This window comes from Coccinella septempunctata, chromosome 6 (genome assembly GCF_907165205.1).
Source record: "Coccinella septempunctata chromosome 6, icCocSept1.1, whole genome shotgun sequence".
Taxonomy (NCBI): domain Eukaryota; kingdom Metazoa; phylum Arthropoda; class Insecta; order Coleoptera; family Coccinellidae; genus Coccinella; species Coccinella septempunctata.
In genome coordinates, this window is record NC_058194.1 from 23,759,503 (window position 1) to 23,779,174 (window position 19,672).

General features: G+C 36.2%; 3 protein-coding genes across 3 annotated transcripts in view; 1 reads left to right on the forward strand and 2 right to left on the reverse strand.

Moving 5' to 3' along the window:
* The window catches only part of LOC123315653 (neuropeptide SIFamide receptor-like), a 110,744-nt gene that overhangs the window by 58,392 nt on the left and 32,680 nt on the right, over positions 1 to 19,672 (forward strand). The window contains exon 2 of the mRNA XM_044901448.1: positions 13,684 to 13,783. Within this exon, the coding sequence (XP_044757383.1) occupies positions 13,684 to 13,783 (100 nt within the window). The remainder of the gene's footprint in view (positions 1 to 13,683; positions 13,784 to 19,672) is intronic.
* Positions 6,580 to 7,454, reverse strand: LOC123315655 (A-kinase anchor protein 14-like). The gene is made up of 2 exons (XM_044901450.1): positions 7,141 to 7,454; positions 6,580 to 6,950 (listed from the first exon to the last, which is right to left on the reverse strand). The coding sequence occupies exons 1-2, from the start codon at positions 7,150 to 7,152 to the stop codon at positions 6,657 to 6,659; spliced, it is 306 nt and encodes a 101-aa protein (XP_044757385.1). The 5' UTR covers positions 7,153 to 7,454; the 3' UTR covers positions 6,580 to 6,656.
* LOC123315657 (A-kinase anchor protein 14-like) lies at positions 11,379 to 12,051 on the reverse strand. Its single transcript, XM_044901451.1, has 2 exons — positions 11,943 to 12,051; positions 11,379 to 11,755 (listed from the first exon to the last, which is right to left on the reverse strand). Exons 1-2 carry the CDS (start codon positions 11,952 to 11,954, stop codon positions 11,462 to 11,464), a joined length of 306 nt encoding a protein of 101 aa, XP_044757386.1. The 5' UTR covers positions 11,955 to 12,051; the 3' UTR covers positions 11,379 to 11,461.

Consider the following 19,672-nt stretch of genomic DNA (forward strand, 5'->3'; position numbering starts at 1 on the left):
GTTGACTCACCCTGTATAAGGTTTAATATCCAGTCAGAATCCATTTTCTCCTTCACACTTTTCACCTGAAACGAGTGTAAATATCGACATTTGGCAAGAGATTCTACATCTTCCTGCCCTCAGAATGATTGATCATACGTATATCTGGGAGGCAATGGAGCGTCACTGAAAAAAAGGCATAAATATTACGTAGACTCCTGAGATTCTTATGTCGAACACGTTTCCGACGGGTATGCGAATATGTAGAAACTTTCGATGTCTGCTGTCAATAACATGAGTATGCGGTAAGTTAGCATGATTTGTGCCTTGTAGGTGGCCAGGATGAGGATAAGTAGGGAAAGTAAAGTATACTAACAGAAATGTTCTACGAAATGTTGAGGAGTCTATATAGTATGCTCAATAGACATTTTTAAATGAATTTATCAGTTGCTTGAGCTTTAATGTGAGATTAATATAATATATTCACACATTTCTCTGAACCGAACGGTTGTGAAATACTCACATTTATTAGAAGAGTTGCTCTTTCAGAATATGTATCACATTTATATGTTCTATAATTTTCCTGGAAGAAAAACTACTCTCAAGTTGACCCAAAATTCCCAAAAAGATGAGGTCAGTTAAAAATTCCTCAAGACCGAACAGTTGCGCCGAAATGGATGAAGTTCTCAGATTTATTACTAGAAGAGTTGCTGTTTCAGAATATATATCACATTTAGATCTACGATAATTTTCCTGGAAGAAAAGCCACTCGTAAGTTGACCTTCGAAAAATTTCAAAAAAGATGGGGTCAGTTAAAAATTCCTCAAGACCGAACAGTTTTGCCGGGGTGGATGAAATGTCGAGATTTATCACTAGAAAGGTTGCTTTTTCATATTATGCATCACGTTTAAATCTACTATGATTTTTCTGCTTGATACAACCTAACTCGAAAGTTGAATAATGAAAAAACTAAAAATTTGATTTTCTGGTGAACGGTGTTAGATATACGAAAGTTTGGTGAGCAAATGTAGGTTTTCGAACACGCTGAATCTATTGCGAGAAATCTCCCTTAGTTTAGATTTTCATCTTGGAAATGGCATTTTTCAAGAATTGCAATTTTCAATCTGCGATATCTCTCTATATTCGTCTGATCCAATTGGGATTTCAGGTTTTATAATCAGCATTGCCAAGGCTTCCATCCAAGCACAAAAACTCGATTTCGAAAATCTCGATTTTTTGGGTCAAAAATCAGCAAGGGGTTAGACCCCCCTGAAATTACATATTTTCTACTCTGTCTGAAAATCAGGATGTTCTATTACTGTCTTAGGATATGGAGTGCATAGAATTAGTTTTGAAGATTCTAGAAAACCACACAGTTGATGATTCAATAGAGAATAGGACTCCAGAGAGCTCTTCGAAGTCAACTCGAAAATGAAAAGTGGAAAAACAAAAAAAAATATTTTCTCCTAAACTGGGCCAGATATTTGAAATTTTGGTATGAAAATATAGATTTTCGAACACGCTGAATCTATTGCGAGCAATTTCGAAAGCCTATCTCCTTCAGTTTAGATTTTCATCTTGGAAATGGCATTTTTCAAAAATTGCAATTTTCAATCTGCGATATCTCAGGTTATATTCGTCTGATCCAATTGGGAATTCAGGTTTTATAATCAGCATTGCCAAGGCTTCCATCCAAGCACAAAAACTTGATTTCGAAAATCTCGATTTTTTGGGTCAAAAATGAGCAAGGGGTTAGACCCCCCTGAAATGACATATTTTCTACTCTGTCTGAAAATCAGGATGTTCTATTACTGTCTTAGGATATGGGGTGCATAGAATTAGTTTTGAAGATTCTAGAAAACCAAACAGTTGATGATTCAATAGAGAATTGGACTCCAGAGAGCTCTTCGAAGTCAACTCGAAAATGAAAAGTGGAAAAAAAAATATATATTTTCTCCTAAACTGGGCCAGATATTCGAAATTTCGGTATGAAAATATAGGTTTTCGAACACGCTGAATCTATTGCGAGCAATTTCAAAAGCCTATCTCCCTCAGTTTAGATTTCCATCTTGGAAATGGGATTTTTCAAAAATTGCAATTTTCAATCTGCGATATCTCAGGTTATATTCGTCTGATCCAATTGGGTATTCAGGTTTTATAATCAGCATTGCCAATGCTTCCATCCAAGCACAAAAACTCGATTTCGAAAATCTCGATTTTTTAGGTCAAAAATGAGCAAGGGGTTAGACCCCCCTGAAATGACATATTTTCTACTCTGTCTGAAAATCAGGATGTTCTATTACTGTCTTAGGATATGGGGTGCAAAGAATTAGTTTTGAAGATTCTAGAAAACCAAACAGTTGATGATTCAATAGAGAATTGGACTCCAGAGAGCTCTTCGAAGTCAACTCGAAAATGAAAAGTGGAAAAACAAAAAAAATTATTTTCTCCTAAACTGGGCCAGATATTTGAAATTTTGGTATGAAAATATAGGTTTTCGAACACGCTGAATCTATTGCGAGCAATTTCGAAAGCCCACCTCCTTTCGTTTAGATTTTCATCTTGGAAAGGGCATTTTTCAAAAATTGCAAATTTCACTTGAGAATTCGTCAAGACCGACTTTAAAGTTGTGGTCCTCACATTTTTTTTTCTCTCGAAGCCACCAGATAAGAAGATCGGCTACCGCCAATCCCTATTTCTGCAGTGTTATGGTTTATTTGTTACTTTTTGTACTATTTGTCATTAAACTATTCTGTATTTATGGATTTATTGGTCTATTCAATTGAGGATGTTGATATGGCAGTAAGCTCAAGCCACAACGAACTGCATCATCGGATTTGATATTTATAATAATCTTTTCAATCTACAAGAGCATCACACAGGATCATTTCCTGAATATTTTAATCGTCAAGGAAAAATTCAATCGAACAGCGACATCCACAACGGTAATGCATGCGAGAAAATGGAATATATCACATCCTTCGCATTCATTCAGCTCTCCACGGAGACTGTTCTCGGGGTTTATAGTCGATCTGAGCTATTTCCACCTGATAACCTCCAGAGACATATACATATATTTTGTCAGCGTCACTAGGAAGTGGCTCAAGGACTCCAATTTTCCCATTCATCGCACCGGTTGATTTTCCGACGCTCCATAGGATGAAGGAAATGCAGATTTTCGTATTGAATGAATGCCGGCTCGAAATTCGCAGTTTATTGAGAAAATGGCGTAGGTTACGGTCCAGAACCCAGCATCTGTTGAATGAACCGGGGGTAATAAAACACTCGATTGTTTTTTATCTTCGGGATAGATCTCTTCTTTCAGAAGCATACAGTGAGCACGATGCGTAGCGAAGTGCTCCCAACGCTTCAAAAGCACTTTTACAGGTGTATCATATCATATTTTCAGCATACCTGCAATCAATATGTCTTCAATTATCCACTAGCTGTATTGTAGTCGTGAGACCTATCCTAACCTGCTCATCTCTGGTGTTGTGGACCTCCATAGGAAAGAACTGTAACAGCCAGAGCCGGAGCGAGGGCGTGGCGAGAGAGGCGGTCGCCACGGGCGCTAGCGATCTGGGGGCGCAAAATAAAAATAATAAAAAAACAGTATTCTCTCCAATTGAATATTTTTCATTTAATATCTAACACAAAACATAATATTATAAAAATATGCGAAACACATTATACATATGTGTGTGAATTAAATTAATGTGAACGTAAACGAACACTATACAGGTGGGATTGTAAACAACGTCCGTAGTCCACAGCATGGACTGGAGAATAATAATCAAATACTTAATAATAATAAATTATTAAGATATAGTCCACACCATCAGTCTGAAAACAGAATGCGTCGCCACAGCCTTTTAAAGAACATCTCATCTCTATTGACGGCTGTGGCGTCGTATAACAACCAACGCGATAACAAAGGCCATGTCGAGATCAAAGAGGTCCTCTTTGGTCGAGATATACTTACAAAAAAACTATCGGAGACCGATTGAGGCGCAAAACCTTAGCCGATTGGGGGTATTTCCTTCAGAACATAGACAACAATAGCTCCTGGAGAACTGGAGAGCTGGTAAATTATCACAGATAGAGGTTACAGAAGAGGAAAAGAGAAGAAAAATAAAATAGCCTGGAGGAGAAGCTGATGATGAAACATTTTAATTTTGACTAGAAGAATAAGCTGAAAAGGGACCTCATTCAAATATTGAACTATATTTCAGTGCAACTCGAAGAAAGATCCAGTGTTTTGCCAGAAGTTTCTGAAAGCAGCTTTCTCGAAGGAATATGTTTGCAAGGCTTTCTACTTGGCGAATTAAACAAGAAAACATTAAAGTATAGTCCCGATTCAGATCCATACAAATTTGTGTCCACTCAAAATATTCTTGACTTTATCAGTAACTACAGCTGCCACAGCTACATATTAACGTTCCTTCAACAAATTGAAATTAGTGAAAACCTATTTAAGGTCTTTAACTGGACAGGAAAAGCTGACTTATTTAGCATAGCAGTACCATCAATAGAAAAGAAAAAGAATCACGACATCATTGATATTCTTGCAGAAACCAAAGCAAGAAAAGTCAAATTATAGTTCATTTTAAATGCATGTTATTGTTATTTCGTATCCCTTTTATTTTGATTTTATTTGTATTGATTTCTTTAAAATAGGAAAGATTTTTCCGAGCAAAAAAAGCTAGGTATTCGATTATGAAAGATAAATACAAATCAACATAGGAAAGAGAATTTCTTAGGGGCGCATTATGAGAATTCGCCACAGGCGCCAGAATCCTAGTTCCGGCTCTGGTAACAGCACCATTATGACTAAATGTCAAACTTATAATTTCTTAGGGCTACTTGTGACTGTGTGCCCTCTTGTGACAGAAGAGACCTAACCGTGACCTACAGATCCTTCCACACTCTAGGCATGGATAGTCACCAACCATATCTGGCCGCCACTGTATTCTTCTTGAGTCTCTATTATAAAGGTAGACCAAAGACCTCCACTGTGACCTGTCTAACGCTAGTTGTTCCCAGTTATGATTGGCATTAACTGATTTTAGGGATCGATGCAGTACATCCTTAAACCGCTTATACTGGCCTCCTGGTTTGCGAGCTCCCTCTGTGAATTCGCCATACAGAGCTTGTCTTGTGTGTGTGCGAGTTATACAACTCGCGCGCTGTAAGACTTCTGCATTTGAAACTTTGTGGAACCATCTGATGTGCATTATTTGTCTTAGATGACGTTGTTGAGTTTGTTCAATCTGTTTAGTATGTCGCCTGTAGGGCGTCCAGCTTTCGCTTCCGTAAAGGAGCGTTAGGAAGACCACTACTTTGTAAACAGCTGGCTTGGTCTTCAGATTGAGGTCTTGACTTTGAAACACTCTGTCCTTTAGCTTCTAGAATGCCCGTGATGCCGAATTGATACGGTTGTGTATTTCCGTGTCCAGGTAAGCCCTAGTATTTATGAAGCTTCCCAAGTATTTGAACTGCTCGACCTGTTCTAGAGTTTCATCCTCCAGGCTGATATCTGTTTGAGGGTTTTCTGGCGGACTTACTAGGATTTTGATTTTGTCAATATTGAGTCTAAGGCCTAAAGCTTCGTATATATGTTTATAGAAGTCCAACATTATCTGTAGATCCTCTGAGCTGCTAGCGATAAGTGCGCAGTCGTCTGCATATTGAAGTTCCATGATAAACTTTGTACGGGTTTTTGCTCTGAGGCGCTTCAGGTTAAACAGGCCTCCAACAAATCTGGATCCTATTCCAACACCTCTTACAGGCATACTCATGTCGGTAATTATCGAGACAGCTATGATGAAAATATCGAACAGTAAAGGCGCTAACACGCAGCCTCGTTTTATTCCAGAGTTGGTTAAGAAATGGTCGGTTGTAAAGCCATTATGCTATATTCTAGAGGTGTTGTTGGTATGGAGGCTTTTACACATTGCAGCTGTCGCAGTATAAGAATTGGATACGGTGAACCTAATTTTCACACTGCGATCTACCCTACCACTAGGGCAGCTATGGAGTGTCTGCTAGGTTTATCTTCTGTAAATCTCCCAGTTACGGAGTTTCCTATGAAGAGGCCTCTTGAAGTCTGAGAAGAGGGACAATGGCTTGATAATGAACTGTTTAGGGGACACGAAAGGGCTCTCAAGATGGTGGAGGATGCCAATGCATCCCTTCTACATACAGGGGAGCAAGTAGCACCAGCTTCTACTACGTCGAATCCTAGAGTGTTCTTGGTAGAGGACTTCATTGTACACCAAGCAGGCTTCTAGTGCCTGAAGATTGGTTCACTGAGGACCAGAGACTTTCCCTCTCTCTATGCTGAGGACGTACTATGTGCTGTCCACAGAAAGTGGATGCTGAACTATACAATGTTTTTGCCTACACACTGGAGCATATTCGTAAAACACAAATTTATGTGTTGTGACAGTCAGGAAACACTGAAATTCCTTTCTAAGGAAAAGGACAACCCATATTTAGTATGCCAAAACTCACTGCTCCTGACAAGAAGCAGATGTGTTTGAGCATCCCGAAAAGTGGCAATAGCCATTTGGAATCGAAATAAAAAAGGTCATCTTGATACTAAATTTATATTTGAAGCCTTAAATATCCTATATGTGCATGATTATTTACAAAACAGCATATCGAACTTTCGGAACTCAATGGTGGATGGCAAGAACAGGGGAGTGGTGGACGTTGTGGACAACGGCAGCGGTTCTGACTACTGGTACAACTGGGGCTGCATGAACAACTGGGACAACAGGGGCGGCATGAACAACAGGTACGGTCCTGACAACTGGGACGGTGTGAACAACTGGAACTGATTTCACAACTGGAACGGCATGAACAACAGGTGTTGGGTGCGATTGGACTGATCCATGGCTGGATACAGTGTGGGTGGTGATCACACCAGCGTTGACGCAAGCAACAGCCAAAAGGGCAACGAAAGCAACCTAAAAAACAAAACACTTGAAAATCAGTATACAGCGATGTAAAAATTGGGTATTTATCAACTTGCTCAATTTACATTCATTCAAAATAATTGTAACTTCATATTAAAACGACACTTAAAAATTAACGATAATTGAGTACTCGAAATATTGGGAACCGTTATGAACTTCACTGACAAATGTTGAACCTCACCTTAGCGAACATGATGAAGGAGGTGATTATCTCTTCTGTTTGGTTCAGAAATGAATATACTTCATCTCTTTCGGGCAAGGTATTTATATCATTCGCGTTTACATGATACCTGCTTCAGATAATATTGATAGGTAACTTGCCTTAACCTTGTTCGAAAAGAAGGATTACTACATAGCCTGTACGCCAACAATATTGGAATAAATTATTTGTGAATTTGAATATTAATTTCGACAGAATCTTTCTATTCACTAGAGTCGAGGTTTATAACAATGGCTTGAGGAAACAATACTTCTCTGTCAAGAAGTTATTTATCGAAATTTTGTGCAAAGGATGTGCTTAATATGAACTCATTAAGAGGATCAGAATAATCGTATTACAAGCATTAATGATAGCTTCAATGGAAGGTCAAATTATAAATCTAGATTTCGAAATATGTAAAGATATTTTCAATAATAAGAACTTATATCTTCCTAAGTATTTTTCTTGTACTCAAGCTATTGAGGGAAAATGCTAGTACATATAAGTGCCTACAATCAAGACTCGAAATGAAAAAGACGGTTTTTGGGAAAAAAATAATTTATCAGTAGCTACATAGCTTAAGTCTTATGGAAAAATAAAAATAATTTCAAAGAGTGTCCTTCCTTTTTCATCTATGTATTCAAGCAATGAGAAGAGGGATCATTATTTTCTTCGATCAAAAATATATCAACTTGGTAGTGACCTACTAAAATTTCCAATTCCCATATTTTTATAGGCCAATAAAACCACAACTGAGGACTAAATTTTATATCTTTAACACTTTCAGTGTTGTTAATCCAAACCCAGTTCAAGTGGAAAAACAAGATAGAAATGATAATGCTGACTTGAATTGATCTTCATCGTTTGATTAATTTAAGGAGTAAACCAAGAAGGAAATCAAACTGAGGTAAATTAAATTCGTTGTATGTTCATGAATACAAATCGCTCTAGGTTCGTTTTTCATTCTTCACGAGGAATCGATTCGATATCCAGTCACGTTTCTTAGGTTGTGTTACCGAGGAAGAACAGCGTTCGTAAGCCCATGATGAGATCAGTTTACGTTTATGGAAAAATGAATCGTTATGTGTTTTATTGCAGGATGACAAAAAAATTGATGCGGATAATTGAAAAAGAGATAAGAGATAACTCGAAACCATTGAACGAAAATGGAAATAAATCTTGCTGTCACAAGAAACTTTTTCGACCCAGAATGGGTCTTTGACTCTTAAAAATATTTTAACAGTAGATTCCTGAGGTCAGAAGAAACACTTTTTTCCTTCACTATTTTTTACGAATCGGCTGGTTTTAAAAGATACAGGCTGTTGAAGAACCATAGAAAAATGTTATTTTCATATGTCACAAACTTTTTTTTCGAATGAGATGAATTTCGAAATATATAGTTTTTCATTTATTAGATGAATCACGTCTTCCAATTTTCTCATTATGACTATTATGTACCATAAAAATACCAAAAATTCAAAGAACCCAACTCTTGAAACTAAGCTGGACGCTATCTAAAAATTATTTGAAAGTTTTGCAAAATATTCTTCATATTGTCTCGTATAATGAGCCGTTTTCGAGTAATTTGATGTTCAAAAATAAAAAATAACTGTGAAATTCGAAAAATTGGGTACTTCAATCGAATGCAACTCATTTTGAAAGATCCACAGATGTGTAGTGTCACAGATTTAGCTAGTTGTTCTAAAGAATTCTTCAGAATTCGGACATAAATTTTGAAAAAAATACTTGTTCATAGTCACCCACTCATTTGGTGAGGCTTGGGACACAAGTTAAAATCTATTGATTTCTCAACTCTCAAATGAAATAGGTGACTTGGGACTGTGTATAGTTTTGAAAAATTATAATTTGTGATTATATAGTTGAAATTCGGTAAGAAAATTAAATGATAAACCCCTATTACAGCGAAAGTATTTCAACTCAAATGTGAAAAACTAAACGAAACAATGGAATTTTGATTTATTTAATTCTTTGGTGATTTCTTTGTATAAATAACGTAAATAATAATATCCTACGAAAAATCGGCATATTTCCTGCTGCCAATGCACCTCTTGTCTTGTATCTATTCGGCATTGTCCCAAGTCATCCTATGAAACAACAGAATAAATGAATGAGATCCGTGTTGCCGTTTGATTTGTAAACAACCTTGTTTCATGACATATCTAATATCCCAATATCCCACGTATCCAGAAAAAAAATACACATGCACAAAGTGAAACGCATGTACAGGACACTAGAAAGTATAAGTGCCATAAAAAAACGTGCTTTTACTATCCTCAATTCGTTAATTTTTCCTGTCAATTCAAACGCTCTGATCACGGCAAACACAACAGGAATTAATTGTTAAACTAACCGAAAAGACGCTACACAATCTTATAAGTTTGTCCCTTTACTCATAAATGGTAAGAAACAAAGAAATCTGCAAGGGGGGTAATTGTCCCAAGTTACAGGACTATCCCAAGTCATCGCAATCTACCGGTATAAATAGATCATCTAATAACACTGTGTACATATTATTCCTATTCGATTTCAATATACTCATCGAACATTCAGTAGATTTGAAAATTTTATTCATTATAAAACATCTTGTATAACAAGAAATGACCAAATTCGTCATAAAAAACCTGTATTAGGCTTTATATCGTTTTTATGATTAGAAAAAACTCAAAGAATATCACAAAACAGCCTGTTAACATAAAAATCACCATGTGGAACTCACAATGTAAAAAAAATTCAGTATAGCATATCCATTTATTAGAGACGAAATAATTAAAATATTGAGGAAGAAATAAGTGCCATAGACTAGATAGTTGGAACGGTTAGCTCAGCGCATATTCGAATGATTTAAAATATAATATCCCCGAGAAGAATTAGGCGTCTTGGCTGTAAAGCCATCATCCAGGCAACATGTCGATTAAATTATTCTTTATGGGAAGTAGTTGAAAATTTCTGCTCTTTTCCCCATAAAAGAGATATATGCACGTTATCTCGCTGGGTTGAAGCGTCGGTTATCTGAAACGAGCGCATCATAAAACGAAAACTCGGTACAGATTCTAAACATTAGCTCGTCAAGGGATGGAACAGCTTTCATACTTTCGGAATGAAGCGATTCATTTTGCTCGATATACGAGATTGGCGGATATTTGCCGATTCTTTCGACTCCAATAAACGGTACAATACGCTTTCGGGCGTCAGAAACGTAAAACAACAAATGACCTGTCACGGTATTAATTAATTAATATCTACACATTTACTCCCCTTTGTCCAAGAATTTCAGTATCGGTCTGCAATGAAATTTTTTGCACTATTAATAGATGCATAATTCTCAAAATCTTCATTCCTCATTATTTTGCGTACGCTCTGCAGAGAAATTTCACCTGAAATGATTCACTTTTGACAGCTTTCCACCCCTATAGAGGAGTCGAAAATATACAACGAACCGAAAAACGGTTTTCTCAAGAACAACCATCGATCTTAAAGAATCCCATTGTCTTTTCGATATTGAATTTTGGCTTCTCCCACCTGTGATCAAGCGTTTAGTGTAATTTTGTTTAATAAACAAGCATTTTTCATTTTTTCAGTAAATTAATACGTGTAGGCTTAAAAATGAAGGCAAGGGAATATTTTCCTCGAAAAACACTCTTCAGAAGAATAGGAGAACTAGTACCTAATCAGAAGGTTCAACTCAATAGTTGCAACTGAAAAAAATTGTTTCTGAATTTCTGAATAGTCCACATTACTCAAATTCGAAGATAGATTAGTTAGTTCCCTTTTTAGGAAATGAATAATTCAAATATCGATCAAGATGGTGGAGGATGCCAATGCATCCCTTCTCCATGCAGGGGAGCAAGCAGCACCAGCTTCTACTACGTTGAATCCTACAGGGTTCCTGGTAGAGATCTTCATTGTACACCAGGCAGGCTTCTAGTGCCTGAAGGTTCCACTTGGTTCACTGATTACTATGTGCTGTCCACAGAAAGTGGAGGCTGAACTGTACAATGTTTTTGCCTGCACACTGGAGGATATTCGTAAAACATAAATCTATGTGTTGTGACAGTCAGGAAACAGTGAAATTCCTTTCTGAGGAAAAGGACAACCCATATTTAGTATGACAAAACCCACTGATACTTACAAGTAGCACATGTGTTTGAGCATCCCAAAGGTGGCTATCGCCATTTGGAATCGAAATAAAAAAAGTCATCTTGATACTAAATTTATATTTGAAGCCTTAAATATCCTATATGTGCATGATTATTTACAAAACAGCATATCGAATTTTCGGAACTCAATGGTGGATGGCAAGAACAGGGGAGTGATGGACGTTGTGTACAACGGCAGCGGTTCTGACTACAGGTACAACTGGGGCTGCATGAACAACTGGGACAACAGGGGCGGCATGAACAACAGGTACGGTCCTGACAACTGGGACGGTGTGAACAACTGGAACTGATTTCACAACTGGAACGGCATGAACAACAGGTGTTGGGTGCGATTGGACTGATCCATGGCTGGATACAGTGTGGGTGGTGATCACACCAGCGTTGACGCAAGCAACAGCCAAAAGGGCAACGAAAGCAACCTAAAAATCAAAACAATTGAAATTCAGTATACAGCGGTGTAAAAATTGGGTATTCATCAACTTGGTCAATTTACATTCAATCAAAATTATAACTTCATATTAAAACGACACTTAAAAGTTAACGTTAATTGAGTACTCGAAATATTGGGGACCGTTATGAACTTCACTGACAAATGTTGAACCTCACCTTAGCGAACATGATGAAGGAGGTGATTATCTCTTCTGTTTGGTTCAGAAATTAATATGCTTCATCTCTTTCGGGCAAGGTATTTATATCATTCGCGTTTACATGATACCCGCTTCAGATAATATTCATAGGTAACTTGCCTTAACCTTGTTCGAATAGAAGGAAATTTCACCTGAAATGATTAACTTTTGACAGCTTTTTACCCCTATAGAGGAGTCGAAAATATACAACGAGCCGAAAAACGGTTTTCTCAAGAATAACCACCGATTTTAAAGAATCCCATTGTCTTTTCGATATTGAATTTTGGCTTCTCTCATCTGTGATCAAGAGTTTAGTGTAATTTTGATCTATAAACAAGCATTTCTCATTTTTTCAGTAATTTAATACTTGTAGGCTTGGAAATGAAGGCAAGGGAACATTTTCCTCGAAAAACACTCTTCAGGTGAATAGGTGGACTAGTACCTAATCAAGGTTCAACTCAATACTTGCAACTGAAAAAAATTGTTTCTGAATTCTCAAGGTTACATTGCGTAGTCCACATTACTCAAATTCGAAGATAGATTAGTTAGTTCCCTATTTAGGAAATGAATAATTCAAATATCGATGACGAAATGTTACAAATTGTTGCAGAAGAATATAGAAAGGTCATTTATCAAATACGAATATTCGCCCATAACGAAAAAATTTCTGACCTCTGTATGGGAAAGTGGGGACTATCCATGGCAGCTTCATACATCGTTATTCGAGGTTGAAGCTCCCAGTAGATATTACCAAAAGGTAGTAATTTTTTCAGTAAACTACAGTAAAAAAAGACATGATCTGAGTAAAATGATCCAAAGAAATTTCGAGTTAAGAGCTTAAATAGTTTCTGAAACACAATTTCCACAAGTTTCAACCTTCCGTGTTGCAATATTCAAACAAGAAAATCAATTACGTTTTCTGAAGAATTCCTTCACATTTCTACAATCGATAATTCAGCAGGTCGACTAGAAAATAATAGGATGCATATATAAAAATCAGGCCACCAGCTCAGATCGAAGCTGCTCAGAACTAAGTTAATCGGTGTTATTTTGAATAAAGAATAATAATTACTGATTGAAATGCCTGCAAATTATGGTGGCAATGGCGGATAAGAAAATATACAAGATATAGAAGCCTGTTTTCGAAAACTTTCACGTGGTGATTCCTTGTCAAAAAATAGTGTGGATCTTTCATATAAATTTGTTTTAAACAAACTTAAATTCATATAACCCCTGTATAACAAATGATGACATGTTTTTCTAATCGTAGGATCTAGGACGTTTATGTATCAATTTTCAAACCGTTGGTGTCGATTAAAAATTGCACATAAAAAAAATTCAAAAAATTAAAAAACCCCATTGCGGTTTCATTCAGACAAAGCGATGAAAACATCAAAAGAAAGATCGCTGTCGTTCGATTGCACAGAGCATACACGATTAAATGAGAAATCGGTTTCATAGAATCACCGGCAAGAAGATTGATGGTGGTAGTATTTCCAATATGGAAACAATGCAGAATTTCTAATTTCTTTGTCGTTCATCAGAAGACCGCTGTATCTGACAGGGGGTTATCTGAACTTCGCCAGAAAAGGTCATAAGGATGAAATATTGGACATTTCCCTGCATGTTCATGCGCCATTCGGTTTGAGGATTCCTGTTAAATTACTTGATTCCTCCAGGAATAATCATCGGACTTGATATTTATTGATTTTTTTTTTCAGCTTGGGTACTCGGTTGGTGGATGTGCAAAACCGTTCCTTATATACAAGGCGTTTCTGTAGCAGCATCTGTTTATAGCCTAATAGCAGTTTCTTTGGATAGGTGAGTACCTTTGAAACGCAATGTCACTATTTTTTTTTCAGAATTTTTTGTAGAATAACTTTCTGTAATATAAGAATTCATTCCAGGAAAGTATCTAGGAAGCCTAATTTTTTATATTATTTTGTGACCATAATGAAATTTGATTTGAATCAAAATATCTTCAACCTAATTCAACTGGCTTTCAATAATGAGTTTCAAGGTGATTTTGCCATTAACTATTAGACCATTTCCAGCAGTTTTTGAGAATTTTAAGCTGCCAATTTTTACTCGATTGAATTCTTTCGAAGAAGTTGCACGTTGAGTAAGTATTATATAGAAAAGTGGAGTACGTATAGATCTCATAAAGAGGTGAACCTATAATTTCCATTTCTGTGGAAATACGACCTATTAGGAAAGTATCTAAAATATCAATATTTTCAAGTACCTGAAGACCACTGCACATAAAATTGGTACAAAAATCCACTTAAAAAAAGTTATGAATTTATCAAAGAAATTTATCGCAGATTTATTCGATTCATTTTTACTCAATAGAGTTTAGGTGACCATTCCATTGTTACCTATACGATATAATGCTTATGATTTCTCTGTATTGAAAAAATATCAATCCAGTAGCTTCATGTTGATATCGACAAGAATTCAAGAAGACTTTAGAAATATATCATGAGTATCAGCTATCTCACTAGAAAATTACGAAAAATTAAAAAACTATGTCTCGATTACTATCCTTCAGAAGGTTATTTTAGATCTTAAAACTAGATCGCATCATCAGATGATTTTGAAAATGTTGGGAAAACATTATTTTCTGAGAGACAAGTACAATATCTCTAGTTCAGTCTGCTGTGGTAAGGAATTTAACAAGAAAGCAAAGCTCCTGACTTTACGTCTGTGCTTTTTCACACATTGAACTCTGAATCGAATACTCATCATTTACCGACCGAACACTTGTAAATTTCGAACATTGCAATTGAAGCGTACGTTTAAAATTTTTTAATGCTTGAGAATAATCAAGCAGGACGCTTATCAGATTGAAGAAAATTGTACGTCTCGTTTTCGACATATTCAATTTTGAATTTCGTACAGTACCAGTCATTCCGATAACCAGGCTATGTGAAATCATCAATTATTTGACTAATTCCTTCTGTGGTTACGATGGTAACCGTTAATTGTCAACATTAGACAACGAAATAATTATTATTGGTAATTACTTTCTTCAACAATTAAGGTGGTTGTCTCGTATGTTTCGTTTTAAAAAGCCCACCCTGTATTTGTACGAGTCAGAGACTCACCCTGTATAGTAGCGTAAACCGTTAAGAATTCGACAAAAATTTATGAAACTAGTTTTCTGTAAAATTTAATCAGCTTCCATTTTAACACGAACCATTTTTCTGTGTGAAGAACGTCATTACCAAAATTGAAGTAAAAAATTTAAAGAAAAGGTACCTCACCCTCTCTCAACAAATGCTCACCTTCTAGAGTACTTTTATTAATCTACTATACCAAGTTCCCCTAAGAAAGTCCTGGAGAAAACGTTATCTCTATAATGCATTCATTGACTGGACCAGTTAGGAAACAGATCTCATTTTTTGAATAATATCTCCATTATCCTTCGGTTCAGGAATCCACTCGGCCCCATCTCGACAACATAATTGGTGCTTGTGTATATCGAAAATTGGTCCATTGCATAACCTATTGACTGCAACTGTTCATTCAATCAGGAATCCGATGAAAATAAACACATTCAGTGTCGCCCGTGTGCCTTCTTAGGTCAAGACAAAGCAATTTTCGACAACCAGTTGTGAACACTTCGGTGAATAATTTGGTCATGTCATGCCACTTCATCCTCTGTAACTTTCTCGGCTCCAATTAAGAGGTACTCATCGTGTGGAAATAGCGTGGCGCGATGAATTTTCCTCATGGGCCAATATTTCAGATGCTCGAGATAGAGCGCCGTTCTACCTTAACCCAAATTTCGATATCTCGACTGGTTTTTATGCAACAGCCAAACTTGACTCGCATTTCTATGTGGAAGTCGATAAATTCGGCCGCCTCTAACCTACTGAAATCTGTAGATTTTATAGTTATTGCCGGCTTTGTCGATTTTATTCTGTGGATTTCACCCCGTCTCTATAAATTTCATCCTTCGGTTCGCCGTTAGGAGCATTCAAATAAGCACACGTATCTGGAAGTAAGGACTTGGGGGTACCGAAAAAGTTTTGATTTAGGACGGACATTAAGTGCGTGGTTTTTTATGGGCTAACAAGAGGATAGCAAATGATCCGAAAATAAGCATATCCCGCTCATCATACGGATTTATATCGTCAAAAGAGAAAATGTGGAGCAGAGTTTGTCTCTGATGTGGAGGAAAACTCACTTAAAATTTGTATTCCCTCGTACGTTTGGAAGATGAACATGATGCTGTTTCCATTTCATTCAGAAATTTAGGAGATTCAGTGGTAATTAATGCAGATCTCTTTCCGATTTCTCAAAATCGGCAATAAAAAGAAGCATAAATGGTGAACTGTCTCTACTCAATGCTAGTAGAGTAAGATCCCAGTGCGACCAGATATAACTTATTTTCACACAGATGAAACTTTAGGATCTCAGTAGAGTATCATGTGCTTTGAATACCTGCGAACTTGTGGAGCTTGCCTAGTGACACCTTGACAGATACCAGGTGGCAAAGGTTACTAAAAATAAGTGTTACTTAACTTTTTTTTACATGGCTGATTTTTATATACGTTTTAAAGAATATTATTCTGAATTTATTTTATAAGCGACAGACACTTTCCATGGACCAAAACCAAAACGTTTTGAAGCTGAACAAAAAATAAATGAACTTCATTTATTTTCACATGTCTGATATTGAAATATGTTATTGAAGTAACTATAAAAAAGTTATATTTCATCATTCAGACGAATAGTAGTGACCAAACATCCCCTAAACATGAAAATTATTAGGCCAGGAGTGTGAGAGCACTATGCATGCCATAGTGAGTGGACTAAGGTAACTCTCTTTCACAATCTGTTTGGAGTGCCTTTACTGTATACTATACATTGCTCGCATATGGCAGATACACATACCTAGAGATAAGAATCAACTCTTGCCCATACACAATAAACTAACTGACTGCATTGATAGTCCCTTGTTAATTCAGATACAATGGGGTAGTACTTTCTTTCGAATCCTTAAATAGTTAATGGACAGGCATATCTCTTATTAAAAGAATAATTATTTTATATTTTTGTAGATGATTCCAAGTTTGCAGTACAGTACAGTCTCGATTATCCGAAATAATGTGGACCAAAGTGATTTCGGATAATCGAAATTTTGGTGAATCCAAGTTTAGGATGACTGTATCATAAGATCGAGAAGAAAATAAGTAAAGTTCATTTATTTTTTGTGAAGCTTCAAAGCGTCTGGGAAGAGTTTTGGCTCATGGCAAGTGTCTGTCACTTATGATATAACTTCAGAATAATATTCTTTAAAACATATATAAAATAAGTTAAGTAACACTTATTTTTAGTCACCTTTTCCACCTGGTATCTGCCCAGGTGTCACTAGGCAAGCTCCACAAGTAGCAGGTATTCAAAGCTCATGAAACTCTACTGAGATCTTAAAGTTTCATCTGTGTGAAAATAAGTTATGTCTGGTCGCTCTTGGATCTTGGACTATAGTAATAAGAAGTGAAGCGTCTACTTTCACGTACAGGTGAATTACACAGTTGATTCATTTTGATGAGCATTACGAAAGTCAATGAATTCGTTTTCATCACATGAAATGGATACATATTCGAACAATCATAGAAATGGTAGTTAGAAATTATTTTTCCAAATAATGAAAATAAACTATATTCCGAAATTAATTTCATTCGATGAGACCGTTTGTGAGATAGAACTAAAAATATCATTTTTCTATGGTTTTTCAACAGTCATCTTTTAAACCAAACCGATTGGGAAAAAATGGTAAGGGAAGAAAGTGTTAATTTTGATCTCCTTATTAAAATATTTATACGAGTCAAACACACCCTGTACAAAAGGTTTATGAGTTTCTTTCAAGGCCTTCGATCACACTCAGTGCATCCGAAAAAATCATCAACAATACAAATACCTCGATTGAGCGTCCTCGAATAAACGAATTTACTGCGCTAAATCCACCTTTATCCATGTCATTCAGTTTATTCGTACATGCAGGCTAGAGAGATATCGTAGTGAACAACAGTGTTGTATGTGAATTCTGAATTCCATCCCCAATGTACAATTGTATCTATGTTATCGTGTGAAACCACCAGATTCCTGGACAGAGAAACATGAGGATTGAATGAACGAACACCTAACCAATCCAGATTGTAATGCATTAAATTTTTGTGTTCCCAAGAACCTCGATTTCATTGATCGATTTTAATTGAAGAAAAAACTGGTGTCAAGGATACAGTCCGTATCTATATCACGGATATATTTTCATTTATTACACGAAAACCTATAAAGGAATACCTGCACCAAAGCTCTCATTTCAAACACATAAATATAACGTAATAAAAATTTTATGCCAACTCGTATTTACAAATATCGAAACACCTATTTGAAACTCGTAAATTTGGTTCGATGGAATCTGATAACGTATAGGGTAAGTGGGTATGAAGAAACGAATGGGGACATAAATTGAAAAGCTGTCGATATATGATAACATTTAAATATTTATACTTTTAAGCGTCTAGAGTACAAAATTATTCTTACTCAATTATTTGTGATTTTGTAATTAATTCCTTTTTATGTACTTTCTCTACAACAATCGTATGAAATTGTCTTTCCCCTATTCGAAATATTCTTATATGTCTTGCTAAAATTCAATATGAAAAAAGTTTCTTTATATGAATTTACCTAAATTGTATTATTTGGCCTGAAATATTTGTGGTACCAGTGTTTTTTCGAAATCCTCCACGATAATAACAATAAATCAATTAAGATGAGGAATAACTTCAAAAATCAACGTCAACTCTAATTTACGTAATCCCGTTGGGATAATAATACCTCAATAATCAATTACAAGATCTGATCGAAATTCAGCTCGTAACTGCTGAAGGAAATTCCTCTGTTCAAATTCGCCAATCCTGTTGCCAAATAAAATTGGTAGGAAGCCCTTCCTACCCTCCAAGATAGATACAATCGAAGGAAGGAATTGATTTTCGCAAGAAAGGAACGTCTTTGTGTATTCTGGGACGAAAGATTCAGGCATTGGCACCCATTTATAACCCTGACCCCCAAACTTAAAAAAAATGTTTTCGGGCCTTCGGAACGTTTCAAAGAAAACAAACTAACAGCTCGCAGCACGGTTCTCCCTCCAACATCAATCTCACTATTGAAAGCACAATAGATTTCCACTTTAGTTTCCTATTAATTATATTCATGACATCTTCTGACATAAATGAATAATCGCAAACGCCATTACCAATGTCGTGTATGCTCAACAATAAGATTTTGACGGAAAGACGATGCATTAAGCGCTGGGAGTAATGGTTTATCCTTTAATAAGAACGAATCAACATTTATTCATGCCCGCAGATTTGAACAGACTGAATTATATTCAATGGCATAAAAAAACTGCTGGAATCGACCAGAGGGTCAACAGAACAGAAACTACAGATTCGTGGAGATTTTATCAATTTCAATAAATTTGCCGCTATGCTTTAGTTTTGTCGAACTTGTAATGGAAATTCGAATTTTGTATAACAGTATATATCATTGTAAGTCAAAGAGAATATACTATACAAGGGAATCATTTCGGTCTAGGTTCCCTGCTAGTTAGTTGATTCACTTTTTTTTCCTAATCTTATAGTTGGGGAGCCGACGATGCTATATCGGGATTTACTCGAGCGTCGTGGAGACGTAGTG